General features: G+C 35.9%; 1 protein-coding gene across 1 annotated transcript in view; it reads right to left on the bottom strand.

Moving 5' to 3' along the window:
• DIAPH2 (diaphanous related formin 2) overlaps positions 1–19,781 on the bottom strand; it is a 265,679-nt gene that overhangs the window by 153,013 nt on the left and 92,885 nt on the right. The window contains exons 22-23 of the mRNA XM_050902012.1: positions 18,429–18,530; positions 7,570–7,809 (exon numbers count right to left, since the gene is read on the bottom strand). Of these exons, the coding sequence (XP_050757969.1) occupies positions 7,570–7,809; positions 18,429–18,530 (342 nt within the window). The remainder of the gene's footprint in view (positions 1–7,569; positions 7,810–18,428; positions 18,531–19,781) is intronic.

The following is a 19,781-nucleotide window of genomic DNA, read 5'->3' as shown; positions in this document are numbered from 1 at the left end:
TGTGTTATGTACATAGAAGTTCTTCCAACTTGCAAAAAATTGTAGATTTAGTGGCTAAACATCTGCATGGTAAAAAGAAATTGTATTTCAATTTGTCTGTGAACAAGAACTGTGGGATTTGCAGTCTTTGATCTCTCTGACATCATCAAGTGGATAAAGCATTTCTTTTCTAAATGGACAAAATTATTTTGCCTTCAGATTACAACAGAAACATGTTTTGACACCAACAGTAACATCATATTAACAAGAGTTAATACTAGCACCTGCTGAGTTGTTTAAAACCTTTAGCAAACAGTCATTCAGATCTTAAACAACTGTGTCAGATTCACTTCCTCGGCCCAATCAAGAAACGCGTCTCAGCTACGTTCATCCATATTTTCAATAGCTAAGAGACACAATGGGTAACATGTAGCCCTGTTTGATCTTTAGAATCAATGCATATACTTTAAAAATCAAGTTCTAAGCCTACTAATATAATGAGAAGATAGGGAAAATAGGTGGGTTTTGAGTGTAGTTTAGCAGATATTATTTAAATATAAAAACAGAAATGAAAGATAGGAACTGGAATGCTAACAGCAGCATGGCTGTGTCTCTATACTCTCTGTATTCACACAGTATACTTGTATTCAGGGTAAATTTTTTGTCTCCTCTTTTTATTCTTGGGTAGAATTTAACTTTTTTTTTTTTACTTTCTGGAAAAGACAATTCTGGGTATTCTGAATTAAAAAGTCATCTTTCAAGAATGTGAAATCTGTTTTTCTCATATCCAGTTCAAGTGTCCCTAGTTCCAATTTACAACCTCTCTCATTCTTTTGCTGTACACTTTGCTAAAAAGCTTGGTTCCACCTTTACAGTAACTTGGTATTGGAAGGTTGCTACAGGTTACCCCCACCCCAAACCTTTGTTTCTCTGGGCTGGACAAGCCCAGTTCCATCAGCCTTTCCTCAGTGCTCCAGCCCCTGACCAGCTTGGTGGTCCTCCACTCAAGTTTATCAATAAAAAAGATTTTTTGTACAGGATATTGAACACCATGTTCATGCAACCCAGCAAATTCTGAGTTAAGAGCAAAAAAAAGTCACTACCTGTGATCTCTTGACTATGCCCCTATCAATAAAGCCCAGGATGCTGTTAGCGTTCATTGCTGCTGGGGCACACTACTGACTCATGCTTTTCCACTAGGACAGACTCCAGGTTTTCTGTAGAGTTGCTTCCCGGTCTCAAGACAACACCTTTGCCGCAGTTTAAGCCTGTCCCAAGTGCAGGACTTTGCATGCAGCACATCACAATATCACCGTGTTAAATACAACATCAACTTTACAATACCATTATTTTCCTTCAGCATAAAGCTAAACCATCCTTTTATAAGCAAGAGCTCTGGAAAAGGGCAAGTTTAAGATGCTAGACTTACAAACAAAGTACACTTAGGGCCTCTGTTACATTAAATGGTTAATAAACAGAAAATCAAGACTAAGTATCTAGTTTCTCATCAAAAGACTACTATGTGGAAAAAAACTCAGGCAGCTGATGTTTAGTCAGTGTCTTCTCAACTAAAGAAATGTCTTATTTGGGTTAGCAGACTAATAGCAAAACATGGGAAAAAAAAAATCACTATTCCCCCCTTCTTTTAATTCCTTGCACTTTTACTCGTTACTTTCACAGATGATAACTGAAGCTAAGATTTAGAGTAAATAGTGATTAGAACTTTTTTTTTTAAAGTATGGTGGCTCTTAAATGCATCTTAACAGACAATTCAATCAGAAACACATACTTCAATGAAATATTCTATGGGTTCTAAATTTCAAGTGATGCTATGGGTTCTTATGGGAGCAAAAAAGGAAAAATGACATCCATTTCACAGTCTTATTAAGTGTTCCAGACTCACAACTCTGGGTATGTATGGACATAGACCAGTGCAAAAGAAAAGGTGGACTGTACAAAGGGTTACATCTTTAGAAGTAGGCGGAATTTCCTTGTAGTGATCTAGGTATGTTAAACAAAAAACAAAACCAAATAAAATGGGTTATAAAAGGATTTTGCTTCCCACCTAATAAATATATGTACTGGAACACAAGTTTGTGAATCCTAAAAATCCCTGTCTTTCAAATGTTTTTGCATTACGTCCTTCGTATTTTCATCCTTTTGATTTTCAAAGCATTACCATATTAGAGAAGTCATACTAGTTCCCTGAGACTTGGTAAACCAACAACACGCACCAACAGTAACGGAATTCACCATTTGGAACACAAATAATTGTTTTACTTCTACGTCTTTAGTAGCATTAACACACTGGAACATAAAAGCTTTTACAGAGCAGCGTCTGTACATATGGCATTTGCAAAACATTAACAATGCATGTCACTGACTTCAGGTTTTCCAATTTTATTTATTTTTAAAGACGACACTAACACTGTAGTGTTAAAATTTTCAAATACAGGTTTTGATTCTATGGCCTTTCTTTATCTGAGAGACAGAATTTAGGAATAACACATTTAGTAAAAAAAAAATAAGAAACAGTAGATCAGTGTAGGCTACACAAAGCAGCGTCCAGTTGAATGCTGAAGCATCAATTTGAGTGGTCAATACTATCAGATTCATTGTTTGGGAAAGGATTAAAGACTACTATACACAGAGCATAATACTCACAGCACACCCATTCAAATCAAGTAATATACAGAGTACCATGTTTAGGTCTATAGCTCAGAAATAACATCAATATAACAAAAATCTCCCTTTACATGTAGTATCTTGGTAAAGCATTTAAAACATGCAAATCATACCATAACCCACTTCCAGAATTTTTTTTTTTTTTTTTTACAGGTACTTTCGTATTAAGTTTTCGAGTGTGAGGGTTAAAAGTGACAGCCAACGTAAGGAAAAATTTATGTATGTTTCAACTACTACTAGAGTGAAATTTGATTATTATAGCTATAATAAAGCTTTCTATTGATTTGTATGAGATTATGTAACTTTTCATATCCTAGAAATCTTTCCCACCTTAACAGAAAAGGGGCTGGTAGACAATAATGGTACCCTAGTCAGTAATATTCAAACTAGATAAACAGCTTGTCTTGTACTATTTGCACTATGAACAAGAAAGAACATAGTATTACTTATCACATAAAATGCACATTGATCCAGCTAGAATACTACAAAAGCTTTACTAAAACAGAGGGATGCTTGCTGTTAGCCTTTACCTTAATTTACCACAAAAAGAACAGAAGTTGTACCCTACATATACCTAAAGCAAACCTCTTTCCATTAAATTTCTGTCTAGCATAACTTTATAAAACTATGAGGCTTCTCCTGTCCTTGATAAGAGACAGTAACTGCTGCAATAGGGGTTCAGAATAGCAGTTGGATCATTCACACATATTAATCAAACACAGCAACAGGTAAAACATTTACCTTTAGTGAATTACTACAGCAGCCTCCCTGAACTTTACCACTTTTTCTGCCATATTTATATTTTCACAGAGCACTTGACATTTAGGCAATCCTGAATGCTCTAGCGCATACACCAGAATAGCCGCTACTGCTTGCCAGTCTTGATACAGCACATGAATTCTAATGTTGATCTCTCTCATTTGAGCAAAATTAAGTTCTCTGCCTTCTGCCAAAGGTTGTTTACAAATAATTTCTTTCTTCAATAACATCATACACTGCAATATAACATCAGAAAGATAATCTGTTTTTAAGGATTTGCAATTACTATACAGGCATTAGCTTTTTAGCTATGACCAGACAGGTTTGAATTCATGCTTTCTTTGCTTTATTTTCTTTATCATGTTTTAATAATAGTTGTTACACAATAACAGGTTTCTGTGTATGAAATGACCAGCTCTGTTTTAAGAACATTTATTTTACAAAAAACAACATTTATCCCAGATCAATACCTGCCTTTTTTCTTTTCTTTTTTCAGATCATATAACGTAAGTACTACGTCTACTAAACAGACAATTAATTTTAAGATTGTTCAAGGATGACAAAAAAAATCAATACAAAAATCAGGTTTTATTGAAAAGTGAATTCATCACGTTAGGATACCTCATCATTAAAACAACTCTGTATTCTGCACATAGAAATGTGTACACACAGACATGTGTTCTACCCTGCTGACAGCTGGCTCAAAAAAAAAAAAAATTAAAAGTTCTCTTATCATGGGCAGAAAGTCCACTGACACTAAAGACAGTATAAATCAGTGGTCTAAAAAAGAAGAAAAAAAAAACCAAACCACAAACATCAAGCCTTTAAAAACCATTGATCGAATTATCCACTGGTTTGATTCTCCTTATCCTAATATGTTTTCTGGTTATTTTTTCTGAGACTTAAATCCTTGTCTTTGGGCAAAACATCAACCTACAGTTAAGAGCAGCTACAAACTAACATATGAGTCACAGTTAGCTAGATTTATTATAAATTCTGTTCACATAACAGCTGAAGTCCTTCCAGAACAACAATATTCAGAGGATAATACTAGTTTTTAACTTATATCTTACTTTGTCTCATCAAGTATCTTACAGGGAGAGTCACCAAAAAAAGTAAAAAAATTAGACAAAGAAATGACCAACATTTTAAAACATTAAGCCAGATGGTCTTGCTTGATTTTAAAACTCCTATTGAAGCAGTTCTTTCTTTAGACAAGTATGTTTAAAACTGGTAAGAAATTCTTCTCCTCATTCTAAAGTTGCTTAGAAAAAAAAAAAAAAGCAGCAGGTTCCATGGCAAGCAAAACAAAAATTAGGACAAAGTTTCTTTGGCACATCATATCTGACTTCTACTCTAACAATGCACCTGAGGTTATGGAACGGTGACTTCTAAATTGCAACATCCTATTGCTCATTATGGTTCCATACATAAAAACAGGGCACAAAATATTTCACAAAATATTAAAACAAGTTTAGTAATTTTTATGCTTTACAGGTATTCTATCAAAATGCAAAATAAAGGCTCCCAAATTCCTCTAAACAAGCCTGAAGACTGAAATACATTCCCTGGGAGAAGAAACGAAGACACTTGAAAATTATTCAAGGAAGACCTCTAATATGGTAACAGTGCCTTCTGAAATTGCCACCACACAAAAGAAATAAAAAAAAAAAATTAAAAAAAAAAACGCCTTTCAGTGTTCACACAGTCTTCCAAATTTAGTAGCATGAAGATGCCCCACACAGCAAAAACATGTAAGCTCCATGACACTGGCAAACAGACTGCTACCTTGTTCTTGCTGTTAGATGTCACTTATTTCTCTTATTGCCTTCTTCAGCCAAGAAATACAAATCACAAATTTTAATTCACAGCAAGATTTCAGTAAACAGGACAATACGCTCACCCTACCATGCTTACACATACACAAGTTTTCATTTTCACAATGAAGGCCAATTATTGACCAACAATCGTAAATTTTGAGACTGTTTGAATAACATAATAAAGCTGGGAAGTGGCTGTAGACAGATATTAAACCCGGTGCTTATAAAAGATACCGCCACCTGATATAGTTTAATATTTTGTACTATTCTCAACAGTTAACAAAGGCCTGTCACACTGTAGTCTTAGTTAATAACACAAAGCCAATAAAGCCATCTTACTATTTTGGGTGGAAAATGGGAGGGTAGAATTTGAAAGCTATTAAACAAAGGAACCAAATGCAATTATCAGTTGAAAATAATCAATGCATAAAAAGAGTCATTACCCAAATATAAATTTGGATTCTTAACAGTAATTAAAAAAAAAAATCCATTGCGAATACTAACTGTGTAAACACCTCTTATTTATAAAATTAAACATCAATGGAGTAGAAGGTTACTTCTCTAAATATGATACTAAAGCATAAGTACAGGTACAAAAACATTTGAGAAAAAATAACTGTCACAAAAGCACTCTATTTACTAATCTAATGCAAATTAAAATGGCAAATACATAAAGTATTTTTTAACGTGAGTAATAAACAATAAATTTAAATTGCAGACAATGTACACGTCACTGTCTAGAGAAACTTACCTACATTTCCATTAACTTAAGTGATTTGTTCTAAGTTTGGAACTTATGAGTGATAATTCAGAAAGTGTAATCAGTATGTAGAGCTATTAGTGATACAATTTCATGTCTAGATTTTGGTAAACCCTTCTTTTGTGCTCCAACAACCATCACCACCTTTGTGATGATTTTATTTTTAGACATCACCTTATAACAAAATATACCTAGTACCTAAACGCAACAGCACAGTGAACATTTCATTATAGAGAATGTTCAAGTATTTTCTCTAAATTTCACGGGGGGGGACGACACACACTTCCCTCAGAAATATCTATCTTGAAAACAAAAAAAGGTTAACGAATAGATTTTGTTTGAGGGCAAAGCTGAATTAAATAGTCATAGATTTTTGTCTCAGTTATTTTAAATGGAATTTAGCTGTAAGCACAGATAGCTATGCTTCAGCAATTATTCAGTTCAGTAGAGAACAATTTGCAGGATTAGTCAATCTACATTAGCTGTGTCAACATCTGTGGGATTTGCATTGACAGCAATTCATAAATCTATCACCTGGAGTGCAAGAATACCTTCTCATATCTATGCTACGCTAGAGTACCATTCCAGCACAGTCATCATTTCCCCTCCCCCTCATTAACAAGTAGTTGTCTACTTAAAACATTAATTTCCCTTTAGATTCCACTACTACTGAAAAGAAAATGCAGCACTAGATCTATGAAAAAAAGCCTTCAACTTGGCCTCTCTTTCAAAAAAAACTATTAAAGAATGAAAGTTTTTCTCAGGTGATGGTTTTTATTTTATCAGAAGTTAGCAACATCTTTGCATTAAACTACAGCAAGCAGAGTCTTTCTCTACTGAAATATGTTAGATCACACTTGCTGTGTATTTGAAATATTATTTTCCTCCAAGGTTAAATCTCCTTGAGGTACATGTCAGATTTCCTCATGGTGCCCAAAAAAAGGGACTTGAAACCTAGATCCTCTGATTAGACCAAACAAAAAATAACTGAAAAATTCCTCTGCAAGATTTATGCTTTTTTTTTTCATCTGTTTACAAATGTTGCGTCCCTTTATTTTGAAGATACTTTCAAAGGCACTTTACGAACTGAAACGGTCAAGTTCTGATCAATGCCTTAACACACATTTTACCATATAAACAAACAAGAACCGCACATTAAATTCTGACTGTTATAGATTCTGAAGTTCTCATTGCATCCCATATTTTGTCACCACAACTGAAGTTAAACTTAGGTTAACAATGTTCATCTTTAATCCCAAATACTTATTTCTGTGACGCTGCTTGAGGGATAGCTAGGTAGAAGATGGGAAGAAAGAAGAGTAGCTAGAGCTATTTAACATATTCAGAGCTCTATGTATATTCTATTGACAAGATGATAGTTGAACAAATTCAGATCGAAAAAGCTGTTCTACTTGTATGCTCCAAAAGTATTTGTCTATCCGCTCTTAAAAACGGAGGTGCAGCCAGTAAACTACATGATTGAATGTTTTTCCCTGTTTAGGGTACTTTCTCATGTGTCATGAGTTTCATGAATCTGCACTTAAAAGTTTTATAGCTTCATCTTACCTTGCAAAGAAAACTGATGTTAAAACCAAGAGACTGTGCGTTTCTGGAGCCAGAGTTCATGTAGTTTCCAAGGAACAGCACTAACTCTAAAAGCTTACTAAAGCTTTCACTCTTCTTCAGCTCTTCACAAGCCAGTGTAACCGCCATAATGTCAGGTTTGATATTGTTTACATGCTCTTCAAACATAAGCCTGAAAAGGATCCCACTGAGACGTGGCCGCAACATTTTCACTGAACTCATCTACAAAATAAGAAACATTAAATCAGAACGTAAAAAACCAAAAGCTTATTTATGCTAAATAGCTTATATTAAAAAACAATATTGTGCAGCCAGCAAGACTACAGTTTCCGTATGTTTTCATTGACTATCTTATATTTCCAGGAATCTGCATCTACCCACAGGTATTTTTCCCCAAACCATACACTTTGCCTGAAAAAATTCAGTGAAGCAACATACTGAAAGTAAGAGTGGGCTTTGTGTTACCAAACCATTTAACTTGTAAATTCCAAACTCAGTGGCAATAAATGCACACTGCCAAAACCCTTCCTCCCAGCAAAGGCAATGTAAGCCAGTTCTACCAGTTAACAAGAACCGAAGATCAGCCTGAAGGTACGCATGGCAAACATTTCATCACATCTCCAGTGAAGCGACCCTTAAACTCTGATATTTACCAATTTCCTAAAACTAAGCTTCTCAGTTTTTCTTCCTTCAGAAATGGCACAACAATCTCTCAAGTGTGTGTGCTGAGACCAGCACAAATGCAAACAGCTACACTCCAGTCTGATTAAGCTAAAGAATTACACTTTCCATTTTCAGACTCTCTTACTGAGCTGACGCATAGCTCTCAACTTGCTCTTGGTCACTGGGAGAGCAAGAGGGGAGAGACACAATGAATTCTTAGGGACCCTTGTGGAAGGACATGGGAGTATCTACGTGAGTTTGAGACACAGGAGGTCAAGCTTCATTAGTCAGATATTTGTATAAAGCCAGGTCACATTAGTACTATTGTTCATGAAATATTGTCTGCCATTGTACTGATGTGAGCTGTTAATTGTGATATTTACAGATCACATCAGTGCTACATCTAACAAGGCCTTTACTTTTGCAGTTTTTAATTAAAATGAAACCCAAACTGGTTTCTGTTCAGTTATTATCTACACTTACAGCAAGTTATAAAATAAATAATATGAATCCTACCAGTATTGATAGTTACCAAATAAGGTCAAAGGCATTTTAAAGATACACTATGGGATATATTTGATCCTAAGACTTTCCAAGTTCACACCATCAAAAAGCCCCAATCTGTGTATCCCAAAGAATAATCAGATTCAGAAAGTGGATAAAGAGATTTTGGCTAAAATTCACGACAATAAGTTTTATATAAAAAGCAATATACCTAGAGATACTAAAGTAAGGATATACTTCTGGTATACTCTTTCACTTCTGATCCCATGACATCATACTTTGTAGGCAACATACTGCCTGCTTTTGAACCTCTTGTCTTTTTGTCCTTTTAAACAAATTTTGTAAAACTACTGCCCAAGACACTATAACCTTCATGTTTCAGACACTTTGCAAAAGGTAGCATAGGACTAATTCCCTCCTGATCTGGTAAAAAGACAGGAGGTTATAAATCACAGTGTTGTAACATGGTAAATGACAGAGATACTGAAAAGTATCTACAATAGTGATTCATTAGTTTAAATCCCCAAGACCAATTTCATTAGACTAGCTACCAAAATATGTCCATGTCTTTCATATTTTGCACGTGATCAGTAATATTTCCTCCTACTTAGCAGCAGACTGTAATTCACAAGAGATACTTAAGCGAAAAATACGTACTGAGAATTTTTAATCCACTTAAAAATTTTCATTTAAATGCAAGAATGATTACCTTCCAAATCTAGCTCGTAATTTTAATTAGCAGAATACAGAAACATTTCTCCCTCAATATATTCACTATCAGTGGTGTTCCTGAAGCACCTTGTGCCACCCCCCCGAAAGAAAAGCTTTGTTATGTGACAAATCACAGATCTTGACTATCAAAACAGAAAAATTTTTATGTGCTTATGTCTCTGTTGCCCAAAGCTTTACCACAGCTCTTTGAGGAACCATGATTTCTCTACTGGCGTTATCTACCAGGCAGCTACCAGAAGCAGCAGCAATAACTTTCACAGAAAAGACTTGGGTGGCCTGAATAATGATGAATTCATACTAAAATGAACATAAATATGAAGGCACTCCAGATGGTCTCAAACAATTCATATGATCAGACTGGAACAAGGAAAAGGAAAGGATCAGAAAAGAAGCATTTCAGCATAACTTCCGATCTTTTTTTATACATCTCCATTGCCACAAATTTCTCTGTGAGCCTCTATAAGCCAACATCATGCAAAGTCTTGAAACGTTATTCTTCTAATCATTCTGTATTTCAGAAATATCATACTGAAAACATCTGCCCTGAAAGGATCTACCTTCACTGAGCTGCAGTAGATAGAAATTAAAATTAATCACACAATTTGCTTTAACTTTTGTAGAGCAATCTCCAATTACTGTTTTTACTTAAAATGGCACAGAAAAAAGTTGTCAAATGCTTTAGATCCTGAAAACAGAGTGCAACAAAACACGTATAAGCCAACAGAAGAGTGTGACTTAAACATCTGTGAAGAATAATCCTTTACAACACTTCAGCCAATTTGTACTTTCTTTCTTTCTTTCATGCTGTGAAGTGTCATGGAACATTGATCATTTATTTGTTTTGCAAAGTAGTTTGACTACCAAACGAGCAGTAAGTTTTAATCTCATTTGCTGATCTGCATAATATTTTAAAAGTATCTTGAAACAGCTCTTATGAAATTGTCAAGTGGGTTGTTTCCTTAGAATTCAAAACATTTTTATATACATTATGCTTTTATGTATCAACAGAAGATGACCACAAATGGTATTTTATTTCCTCCTTCCCCACCCTGCCTTGGTTTCTCTTTCATATGCATGTTTCTAAAAACACATGGTCAATGCCTGATAAACATATTGAACTTAGAGGCATCTTCTGAAAATAGGTCAGGTGCAAAGATTATATTCACTTAGAAAAAGGTCAAATTGTTTATAGTTCTACAAAATTAGTGTCAAAGGCATATAAGAAATAACACATTCAAATAGGTGCATATAACAGCAAGCATTAGCTTCCACCATGAACAGTTAAAGAAGCAAGAAAATGGGTACTTCTTTTCCAGCTAACTGTGAGCACTGGACTGCATGCCGTCATTTCCCCTCTGGGCTTTCATAAAGGTCCTTGTCTGAACTCTCTACCTAATCAAGCTCTTTATTCAGTTCTTCATTCTTTATTATCATCATTCAATTATCAAGCCCTGTATTAAAACTAGGATCAAAGGTTATTAGAGAAAGGCAAAAAGCACAATTAAATTTGCCTCACTTAAGGAAAAAAGCTGACATTCCTATAATACAAATTTGTCAACTCACTAAGACAACTTACTCAGCCCTCTTACCTATAATATATTAAAGTTGCCTTTTTCTTCCTAGCAGTGTTCTAGAAAGATTAATTCTTCAGCAGCTCTAGAAATTACAATGAGGCAAAACAAGTAGCAAATAAATTTAATTAAAATGACTGAATGACTCTAAACCACTGCAGGTGCAATAAACTTGTACAATTCTTCCCGCTTTGTCTAACTCCCAGCAAGGACTGTTCAGGATAGCTAATCCTGGTCATACCGCAGAAAAGGGTCACAGAATCTGCAAGCCTCTACAGCTACTCACTGAAACTTATCCTCTTGCATTAACAATGAAATTACTGATAACCCAGTTCTTCACAGCTGAAGGAAGCTTTGCATTCACTAGAAACCAGCAAAAAAACCCTCCCACATTTCCAGAATGCACACCAGAAAGGGAATTCTTTGGTTAGCTCCAGTCACTTGTGTTGTTGGTTCACTAAAGAGTTATTAACTAAAATTTGCACCACATAATTGTGGGGTGATCTTTTTAAAAGTGGTAATATTCTTCTTAACTTCACAACTCACAGCTGGTGGTAAAGTGGGTAAAAAGTTTTAAACTTCTTAAGTTTAAAAAAAAACACAAGTTTTTTTAAGAAAGCTTTTTTTTACCCACTTTTTTAAAGTTGGTAAAAGGTGGGAAAAATTTTCTGAGTTTAAATACCACTAACATTGCAAAAGATTTTTTTTTTTTTTTTTCCCCAGCCTGTCCTCTAAGTTGACAGGAGATGGTTGGTACTCACATTTTATAGCATAGATGAGACGTATGTTTTTATAATACTTAAAATGTTCAACTGGCACTGAAATCTTTCAATTTTAGTATCCTTATTGAAGTTGCAGCTGTTTCCATGTCATTAAAAAATTAACTCTTAAACACAAGTTTTATATTTAAAAAATCAGAGAACATTCTGCCTAGCTTATTTAATGTTCTACAACTGATTCAGTTAATCTATTTTTCTTGCTCTACTTCACCATCAACGCAAACTTTTCTTTATATGAAGTTGTGTTGCCTTTTTTGATCCCAGGATATAACTTCAAAAACAGTTCCAATAACTAATTTGAATATACAATTGATTTTAAACATTTCATCTAGATGAAAATGTAATTCTAATTTTCATTTACATATCAGCTGAATATTAAGTTAATTGGTCTCTTCTAATAAGTTAATAAGTATGGTTTTTCTACACAAATTTTAAACAACTTATTCCAACCTTTATTAAATTTGATGGGCACAGTGATTATCCAATTAATATCTCTTAATAATTAACATACCTAAATTTACATACAAATAAGGGTACACATTTTAAATATTACTTAGGATAGTCTTTCTGTCTTCTTCTATTCCTAAATATATTCTTCTTAACATCTAGTTTAAGAATATTATTAATGCAAAACTCTGAAATTAATTCGACACATAGCGAAAAAGAACTACAGTCAAGTAAAGAGCTTAAGCTCAGCGGCATTTCTTCCACTTTAATGGACTGTTCAATTAAATCACAATTGGAAATAAACCAGCATTTTAGTAGTATTAATGTAGTTAGAGGCCTCTAAAAATACGACAGAATCACTATCCATAAGGAAATGTAATATTTTATATTAAACCAGATGGTAAAGTTGAATAAGCAAACAAGCTTCAGGAAACTTAGTCCCTTCATAAGGCAAACATCACCATTTAGAGACGTTTGATTCTAATTAATGTTCCATTAAATACTTCTAAATTCTCTCTCAACTTTTAGTAGTTGGTCATTCCTCAAAAGAACTGTATTGGGTTTGCGTGGCAAGGTTTTGGTAGCAGGGGGGCTACAGGGGGGGCTTTTGTGAGAAGCTGCTAGAACCTTCCCCCATGTCCGATAGAGCCGATGCCAGCCGGCTCCAAGATGGACCCGCCGCTGGCCAAGGCCGAGCCCATCAGCGACGGTGGTAGTGCCTCTGGGATAACAGATTTAAGAAGGGGGGAAAAAAACCCTGCAGCCAGAGAGAGGAGTGAGAATATGTGAGAGAAAGAACTCCGCAGGCACCAAGGTCAGTGGAGAAGGAGGGGGAGGAGGTGCTCCAGGCACCCCAGCAGAGATTCCCCTGCAGCCCGTGGGGAAGACCATGGTGAGGCAGGCTGTCCCCCTGCAGCCCATGGACGTCCACGGGGGAGCAGATCTCCACCCGCAACCCATGGAGGACACCACGCCAGAGCAGGGGGATGTGCCCGAAGGAGGCTGTGACCCCGTGGGAAGCCCACGCTGGAGCAGGCTCCTGGCAGGAGCTGTGGCCCCGGGGAGAGAGGAGCCCAGGCTGGAGCAGGTTTGCTGGCAGGGCTTGTGACCCCGCGGGGGACCCACGCTGGAGCAGTCTGTTCCTGAAGGACTGCACCCCGTGGGAGGGACCCACGCTGGAGCAGTTCGTGAAGAACTGCAGCCCGTGGGAAGGACTCACGCTGGAGAAGTTCATGGAGGACTGTCTCCCGTGGGAGGGACCCCACGCTGGAGCAGGGGCAGAGTGTGAGGAGTCCTCCCCCTGAGGAGGAAGGAGCGGCAGAAACGACGTGTGATGAACTGACCGCAACCCCCATTCCCTGTCCCCCTGCATCGCTGGTGGGGGAGGAGGTAGAGAATTTGGGAGTAAAGTTAAGCCTGGGAAGAAGGGAGGGGTGGGGGGGAGGTGTTTTTAAGATTTGGGTTTATTTCTCATTACCCTACTCTGATTTGACTGGTAATACATTAAACTAGTTTCCCCAAGGCGAGTCTGTTCTGCCCATGACAGTAATTGCTGAGTGATCTCTCCCTGTCCTTATCTTGACCCACGAGTCTTTCCTTATATTTTCTCTCCTCTGTTCAGCTGAGGAAGGGCGTCCAGCCAGGGTCAACCCACCACAAGAACGAATCAACGAAAAAGTGATCATGACTATATTAGTACTGTCAGAAAATATGGATACTTTTATGACTTTTTCAATACAATCAAGTGAAAAAACAAGGACCATTTAGTTTCAATCCAGCAGTAATCGTAAGTCAGATAAATGCATGATCCCCAGGTATGTAAGACAACCAATAGAGATGATACAGTTTCCCAAGTGGCTTTCATTTATAGTTGTATAATTTTCTGGGAAAGAAACTGCCAGAAGAATCAGAATGAAAGATTACAAGAAAGAAACAAATCATACTACTGTATAAAAAGAATGAAGAAAAAAGAGTAAGTACTAGACCTAACTGATAGACATCTAATAACAAAAAAAAAAAAACAAAACCCAAAAACCCTATCCAACAGCAGCAAAACCCCAAGGCTACTCCTCTCAGTTCAAGTGGTTTTCAGATATCTGTCAGTAAAACATAAATTGACATGAATTCAAACTCTGGTAAAAACTGTACTAAGAACACTTACTATCTACACATACTTAATACACACTACTTGTATATTGGCAACTTCATTGAATGCTTCTGTTTTACCACTACCTCAAGACAAAGCAAAAGAACTATTCCTTCTAACCTGTGGTCTTCTGAATTGGAAGTAAATAATCTTCCAAATATGAGAACAAAAACATCCTCCAAGTGTTCTCATATACTTAAGTTTTGTAGTATCTCACTACACTTGATGACAGAAAACTTTGGTTTTGCACTGTCATTCATACTCATTGTGCAGCCAATTCATATACAAACAGTTAAACTAGAATATCAGTTACATCCTTTCACTTATCAAATTCATACTCATCCAACCAAGATGAAGCTAAATGTGTGGCAAAGAATGAAACAGACTTGTTTTTTGCAGGTTTTCTCTACCTTACGAAAAATATTTCCACTGTCTTGGATCAGCCTTCTGATATCTACAATAATTACACCATAAATTTATGCTCAGTCTTTCATTTCCAGCAGCATATTAGCATATACCCAAAATGAAAAGGCCATTAGTCAACTACAACCAAATTAGTGCAAAACGCAAAACCTGATCCTGCCTGTCCTACGCCCCGCCAAAATTTCAGACTAGGTGATTAATGAAGTTAGAGACATTAATGAATCTCTCTCATAATACCTTCTGCACAGAGGTGAAACTGGGGAAATAATTTTATCTACAAAAAAACCCAGCCAGCACATCACCTCTGCATAAGTGGTCAGATACAGCTATCCAATTCTTAAGACCCGTATGCTTCTATGCAAGCCTAGGCAAAGCACACAAACCTTGGCAGTAACAGAACAAACTTAGACTAATCCTCTTGTACTGGGTCTGGCTGGGATGGAGTGAATTGTTTTTCATAGCAGCCTGTATAGTGCTGTGTTTCAGACTTGTGACCAAAACAACGCTGTTAACACCCTAATGCTTTAGCTACCGCTTAACAGTGTTTGCACAGTGTCAAGGTCTTCTCCACTTCTCACTCTGCACAACCCAGTGAATAGACTGGGGGTGTGCAAGAAGTTGGGATGGGACACAACCAGCCAAATGACCCAAACTAACCAAAGAGATATCCCGTGCCATATAACGTCATGCTCAGTAATAAAATGCGGAGGAGGAGGGGGGCTTAGATAGGTTAGCCATCTTTTGCTCAGGAACTGGCTCTACATCAGTCTACACATGGGAGATGGTGAGCAATTGCCTTTGTTTTATTTCTTTGCCTTTGTTTTCTCTCTTTCTTCTTTCACTTCTTAAACTATTTTTCTCCAACCTATGACTTTTCTCGCTTTCAGTCTTCCTTTCTTATTCCTCCATCTCACTGGAGATGGGAGGGGGAAGTGAGTAAGCATCTGTGCTTAACCAGGGTTAATCCATAAAACCTGTTCTTTTCTGAATAGCTATCCTTGACTCTGTTATCTGTTTCTACTTAAAGGGAAGGTAAGAGAAGATGGAACCAGAGGATTCCTGAATCTGCATGGTGATAGGACAAGAAGCAAAATACAATACAGCACTCAGGAAATTCTGACTGTATATAAGGAAAACACTGTTGACCACAAAGGTTGCTGAATATGAACACAGTACCGCTGTCACAGCTTTCCTCAGCAGAAGGGTAATTTACTACTACCCACCACAGAGCAGCATGATGGGAGGATGCAGATAAACAGTATATTAACCCAGAAATATCCTTGTATAAAAGCTATAGAGAGCACTGCAGTGAAACCAAATAGGGGAGAAAGGCTGAAGCAGAAGACACAAGGTAGGTATGATGTTTATAAAAGGGGAATGTGTGGCAGAAGAAGGGATCGAATTGAGAAAGGATCGAAGGTATAAAGATCAGGGGTGAAACATTAAGGAACTTACAGCAGTAAAATGGAGGAATGTCTATAGAGTCTTTTAAATCTAGGTCATTATGCACAATTTTCTGAATTTCTTGGCTTATTTTAAATAGTTAACTGAATAGAATTCACAGACTTCAGAGTCTTCGTTTGTCCTAATGCCTCCAACCTTGTTTGCTTCCATTCTGTGTTTTCCTTAGACATATTTCAGATACTCTCCTTGCACAAAATCTAAGAAATTTCCCCACTTTGTTTGGCACTATTTCTGTAGGAAGGAAATAAGGAAATATTCATTTGGTAAATCAGCCACTCCCTGGCATCCTTTGCTCATTGCCATTTCAAAAATAGGCAGAAAGCAGAGAGCAGACAGGGCAGTTGTTCTGGCCTGCCTTCCTTCCTTCCTTCCCAGGGATCAAAAGCCCATCTTGTTGTAGGGCTGGAAGTACTACTGTCATTTCATCACGTTGGTTTAGGCTCTCTGAAAGTATGTGATACATGACAGAGAGAGAACAAAGTATTTCTCCAGTGCTTTTAAACAGATTTGTGTTATATACATACATATATGTGTACGTATATAAAATATAATATAGACTATATGCATATTGTATACTGTATCTATCCATATATGTGGATAGATTATATATCTACATATATCTGTATATATGGGTAAGTTTTAATATATAGCCAAAAGAAATTATAATATATTAATACTGTACTATAATTATATTTTTTTTATATATTGCATGCCATAATTCCTCCAAGAAAAGCACCAAATACGTATTTATAGAGATTTTTAGATTGTTACTGATCAATAAATAGATGGTAATGTTTTACTTTTGCAAACCTTGCAATAAGACCAACCAATGTATCACACTTCTACCAAAATTCCTCATCTTTGTTTTTAAATAAAACATTTTTGGAACTTTATGCCATTTATTAAAAAAACCAAAATCAATAGCCTCAAGTTTTTCAAAAGGAGTCATTGATATCTTTCATTTTCTAAATCCTCTACAAAAATCTCATTAGGTCAAATTATGTTCTGTTCCCCCCCCCAAATATCACTCAAAAGGCACTTCTGAAGCCAAATTATGCTCAAATCAGAGCTTTTTAGTAAAAAGCTGGTTTCACTCTTTCGTTTTAATAAAACTCTATTTCTGTTTTAATACATTGTAATGTACATAACACCATAAAAATCCAGCAAGCACAAACATAGCTTCTGTGGAGTTAGGGATAAATTCTAAACACATTACAGAGGCTATCATCATCATAATCTTTCAGACTGACAAAGTGAAGTGAAAACAGGAACTGATTTGACTAAGGACTTATCAGGTCTTCGGAAGACCAGAAGCAGAAGTGAATTCCAAGTCCTAGCTTAGCATTCGGTATCATACAATCAATTACCAGCATGTATTATGGTAACTTATGCAAATTGTGTAATATCATTTGGAGACAAGTTCTAGCCATTATAATACTTGATATCCCTACTTTTGTAATAGATATATGTATTGAACACTAGTAAAAGCAACAGAATACGATCTACAATTTCAGTTCTAATATGAATCCACACCTCTTCTAGAGCAGTTTTGCAAGTTTCTATGTGTTTGTATATATACGTATACATTTTATATGCATATGCATACATACATATGTGTATATACACATACACATAATATATATATACACACACACATATACTTTTTTTTTTAACCAAAGGGTAAAACATGACTTGAGATATTATGGGCATATTAACTCTTTCAGCTGTTCACAGTTTTTGATACAGCAGAATAAATTTATCGAAGTTGTCAATGCCATTGAGTTAATGAGTCTTTTATGAACTCTTGGAAATTTAACTACTTGAACCTAGAGTGTTCTCCATAACTGTTTAATAAACATACAAGACAGACAAAAGATTTGGTCTGGCACAGAAGTGCCTGTTGCTCTTAATTGCATACCATAATTCCTTCCAGAAAAACACCTAATATGTATTTACAGGGATTTTTAGATTATTACTCATCAATAAATAGATGGTAACTTTTTCCTACTGCAGGACTTGCAAAACCACTAACCAAAATAATTTAAACCCAAAATTTTTCTTTGTAATCTGACAAAACAGAACTCTCCAGTTAATTATTGCACTAATACATACCACAACTCCAAATTGTTCTGGCTCAGCGAGATCATTATATTCATCCTTTAATTCCGCTAAGGCATTGAGTTCTTTCTGCTCAGGAAGATTCTTCACTAGGTTCTAAAATAAACACGGCATTATATTAAATTTGTTATATTAAACTAGCTGAGATCTTAAAATAACATGCTTAAAATACCACAACATGGAAACACATGAGGAAATTATGGGAACCTTATTTTATTTACGCAGCTTTAACACTATATAAACATCAAATCAAACCAGTAATTATTTAATACAGACATCAGCACCTCTGTTACAGTCTCTAATTTGAAGAATGCCTTCTCAGTATTAAAAAGTTAGACAAAACTCCTTGATGTTGTTAGACCCTGAAGAATTATACTCTATCCACAATCTTTTTTTGCCCTCATGATTGCATCTTGCTCATTAAATATTAATCAAGAAATAACTGGTCTGTGTAAAGCAACACATAACTAACTAAAAAAAATAAAAATCTTTATACATTCAAAATAGCTGTGCACAAACTTCACTTAAAAACACCTTACACAAAAAAAGAGCAACATCTCAAAATTGTAGAGATCTTCTGGATGGCAAATATACTGGAACTCAGCAAAAAGTAGAACTTGCTTGAAATCTTATCCACGTCCCCAAAGAAAACTGCATGATTTATGTGATCTTAACATCTCAAAATACATATATGCTAAATGTCTAAAATATTTACATTAAAGCTGAAGAATACTTTAAGAGATACTCAGTAAAAGTTTAGATTGTATTTAAATTTTGATATATACCTTAGTTGAAAACAAACAATAAGGTAATTCTTCAAGGAAAAAAGTAAGCATTTACATTCAAGCAAGCAAGAGTCAATAGGCCTTTTTTTGTTCAAAATGGTTCATAAATCTTAAGATCAAAAAAACAAAGTATTACAATATTATTAGCTGATATGATTACACTATGGCTGTCCACGCACAGAGTGTGCCCTTTACTTCATTTCCAATCTCCACTAACCAATTTGTTCATATTAAAGACTTATGACAGGACAAGTTAAGAAAGAAAAATAATGTAATATTTTGGATACTGGATATGGAATCCAAAACACTGTAGTAGCATGCTGGCTTTGGCTGGGATAGAGTTCATTTTCTGCACGGTAGCTGGTATGGGGCTATGTTTTGGATTTGTGCTGGAAACAGTGTTGATAATACAGGGGTGTTTTTGTTATTGCTGAGCAGTGCTTACACAGGGTCAAGGTCTCTTCTCATCCCACCCCACCAGTGAGTAGGCTGGGGGTCCACAAGAAATTGGGAGGGGACACAGCCGGGACAGCTGACCCCCACTGCCCAAAGGGATATTCCA

The sequence above is a fragment of the Gymnogyps californianus genome, chromosome 9 (genome assembly GCF_018139145.2).
Source record: "Gymnogyps californianus isolate 813 chromosome 9, ASM1813914v2, whole genome shotgun sequence".
Lineage (NCBI taxonomy): Eukaryota > Metazoa > Chordata > Aves > Accipitriformes > Cathartidae > Gymnogyps > Gymnogyps californianus.
The sequence above is the reverse complement of the archived record's forward strand: the minus strand, read 5'-3'. Positions and strand labels throughout refer to the sequence as shown.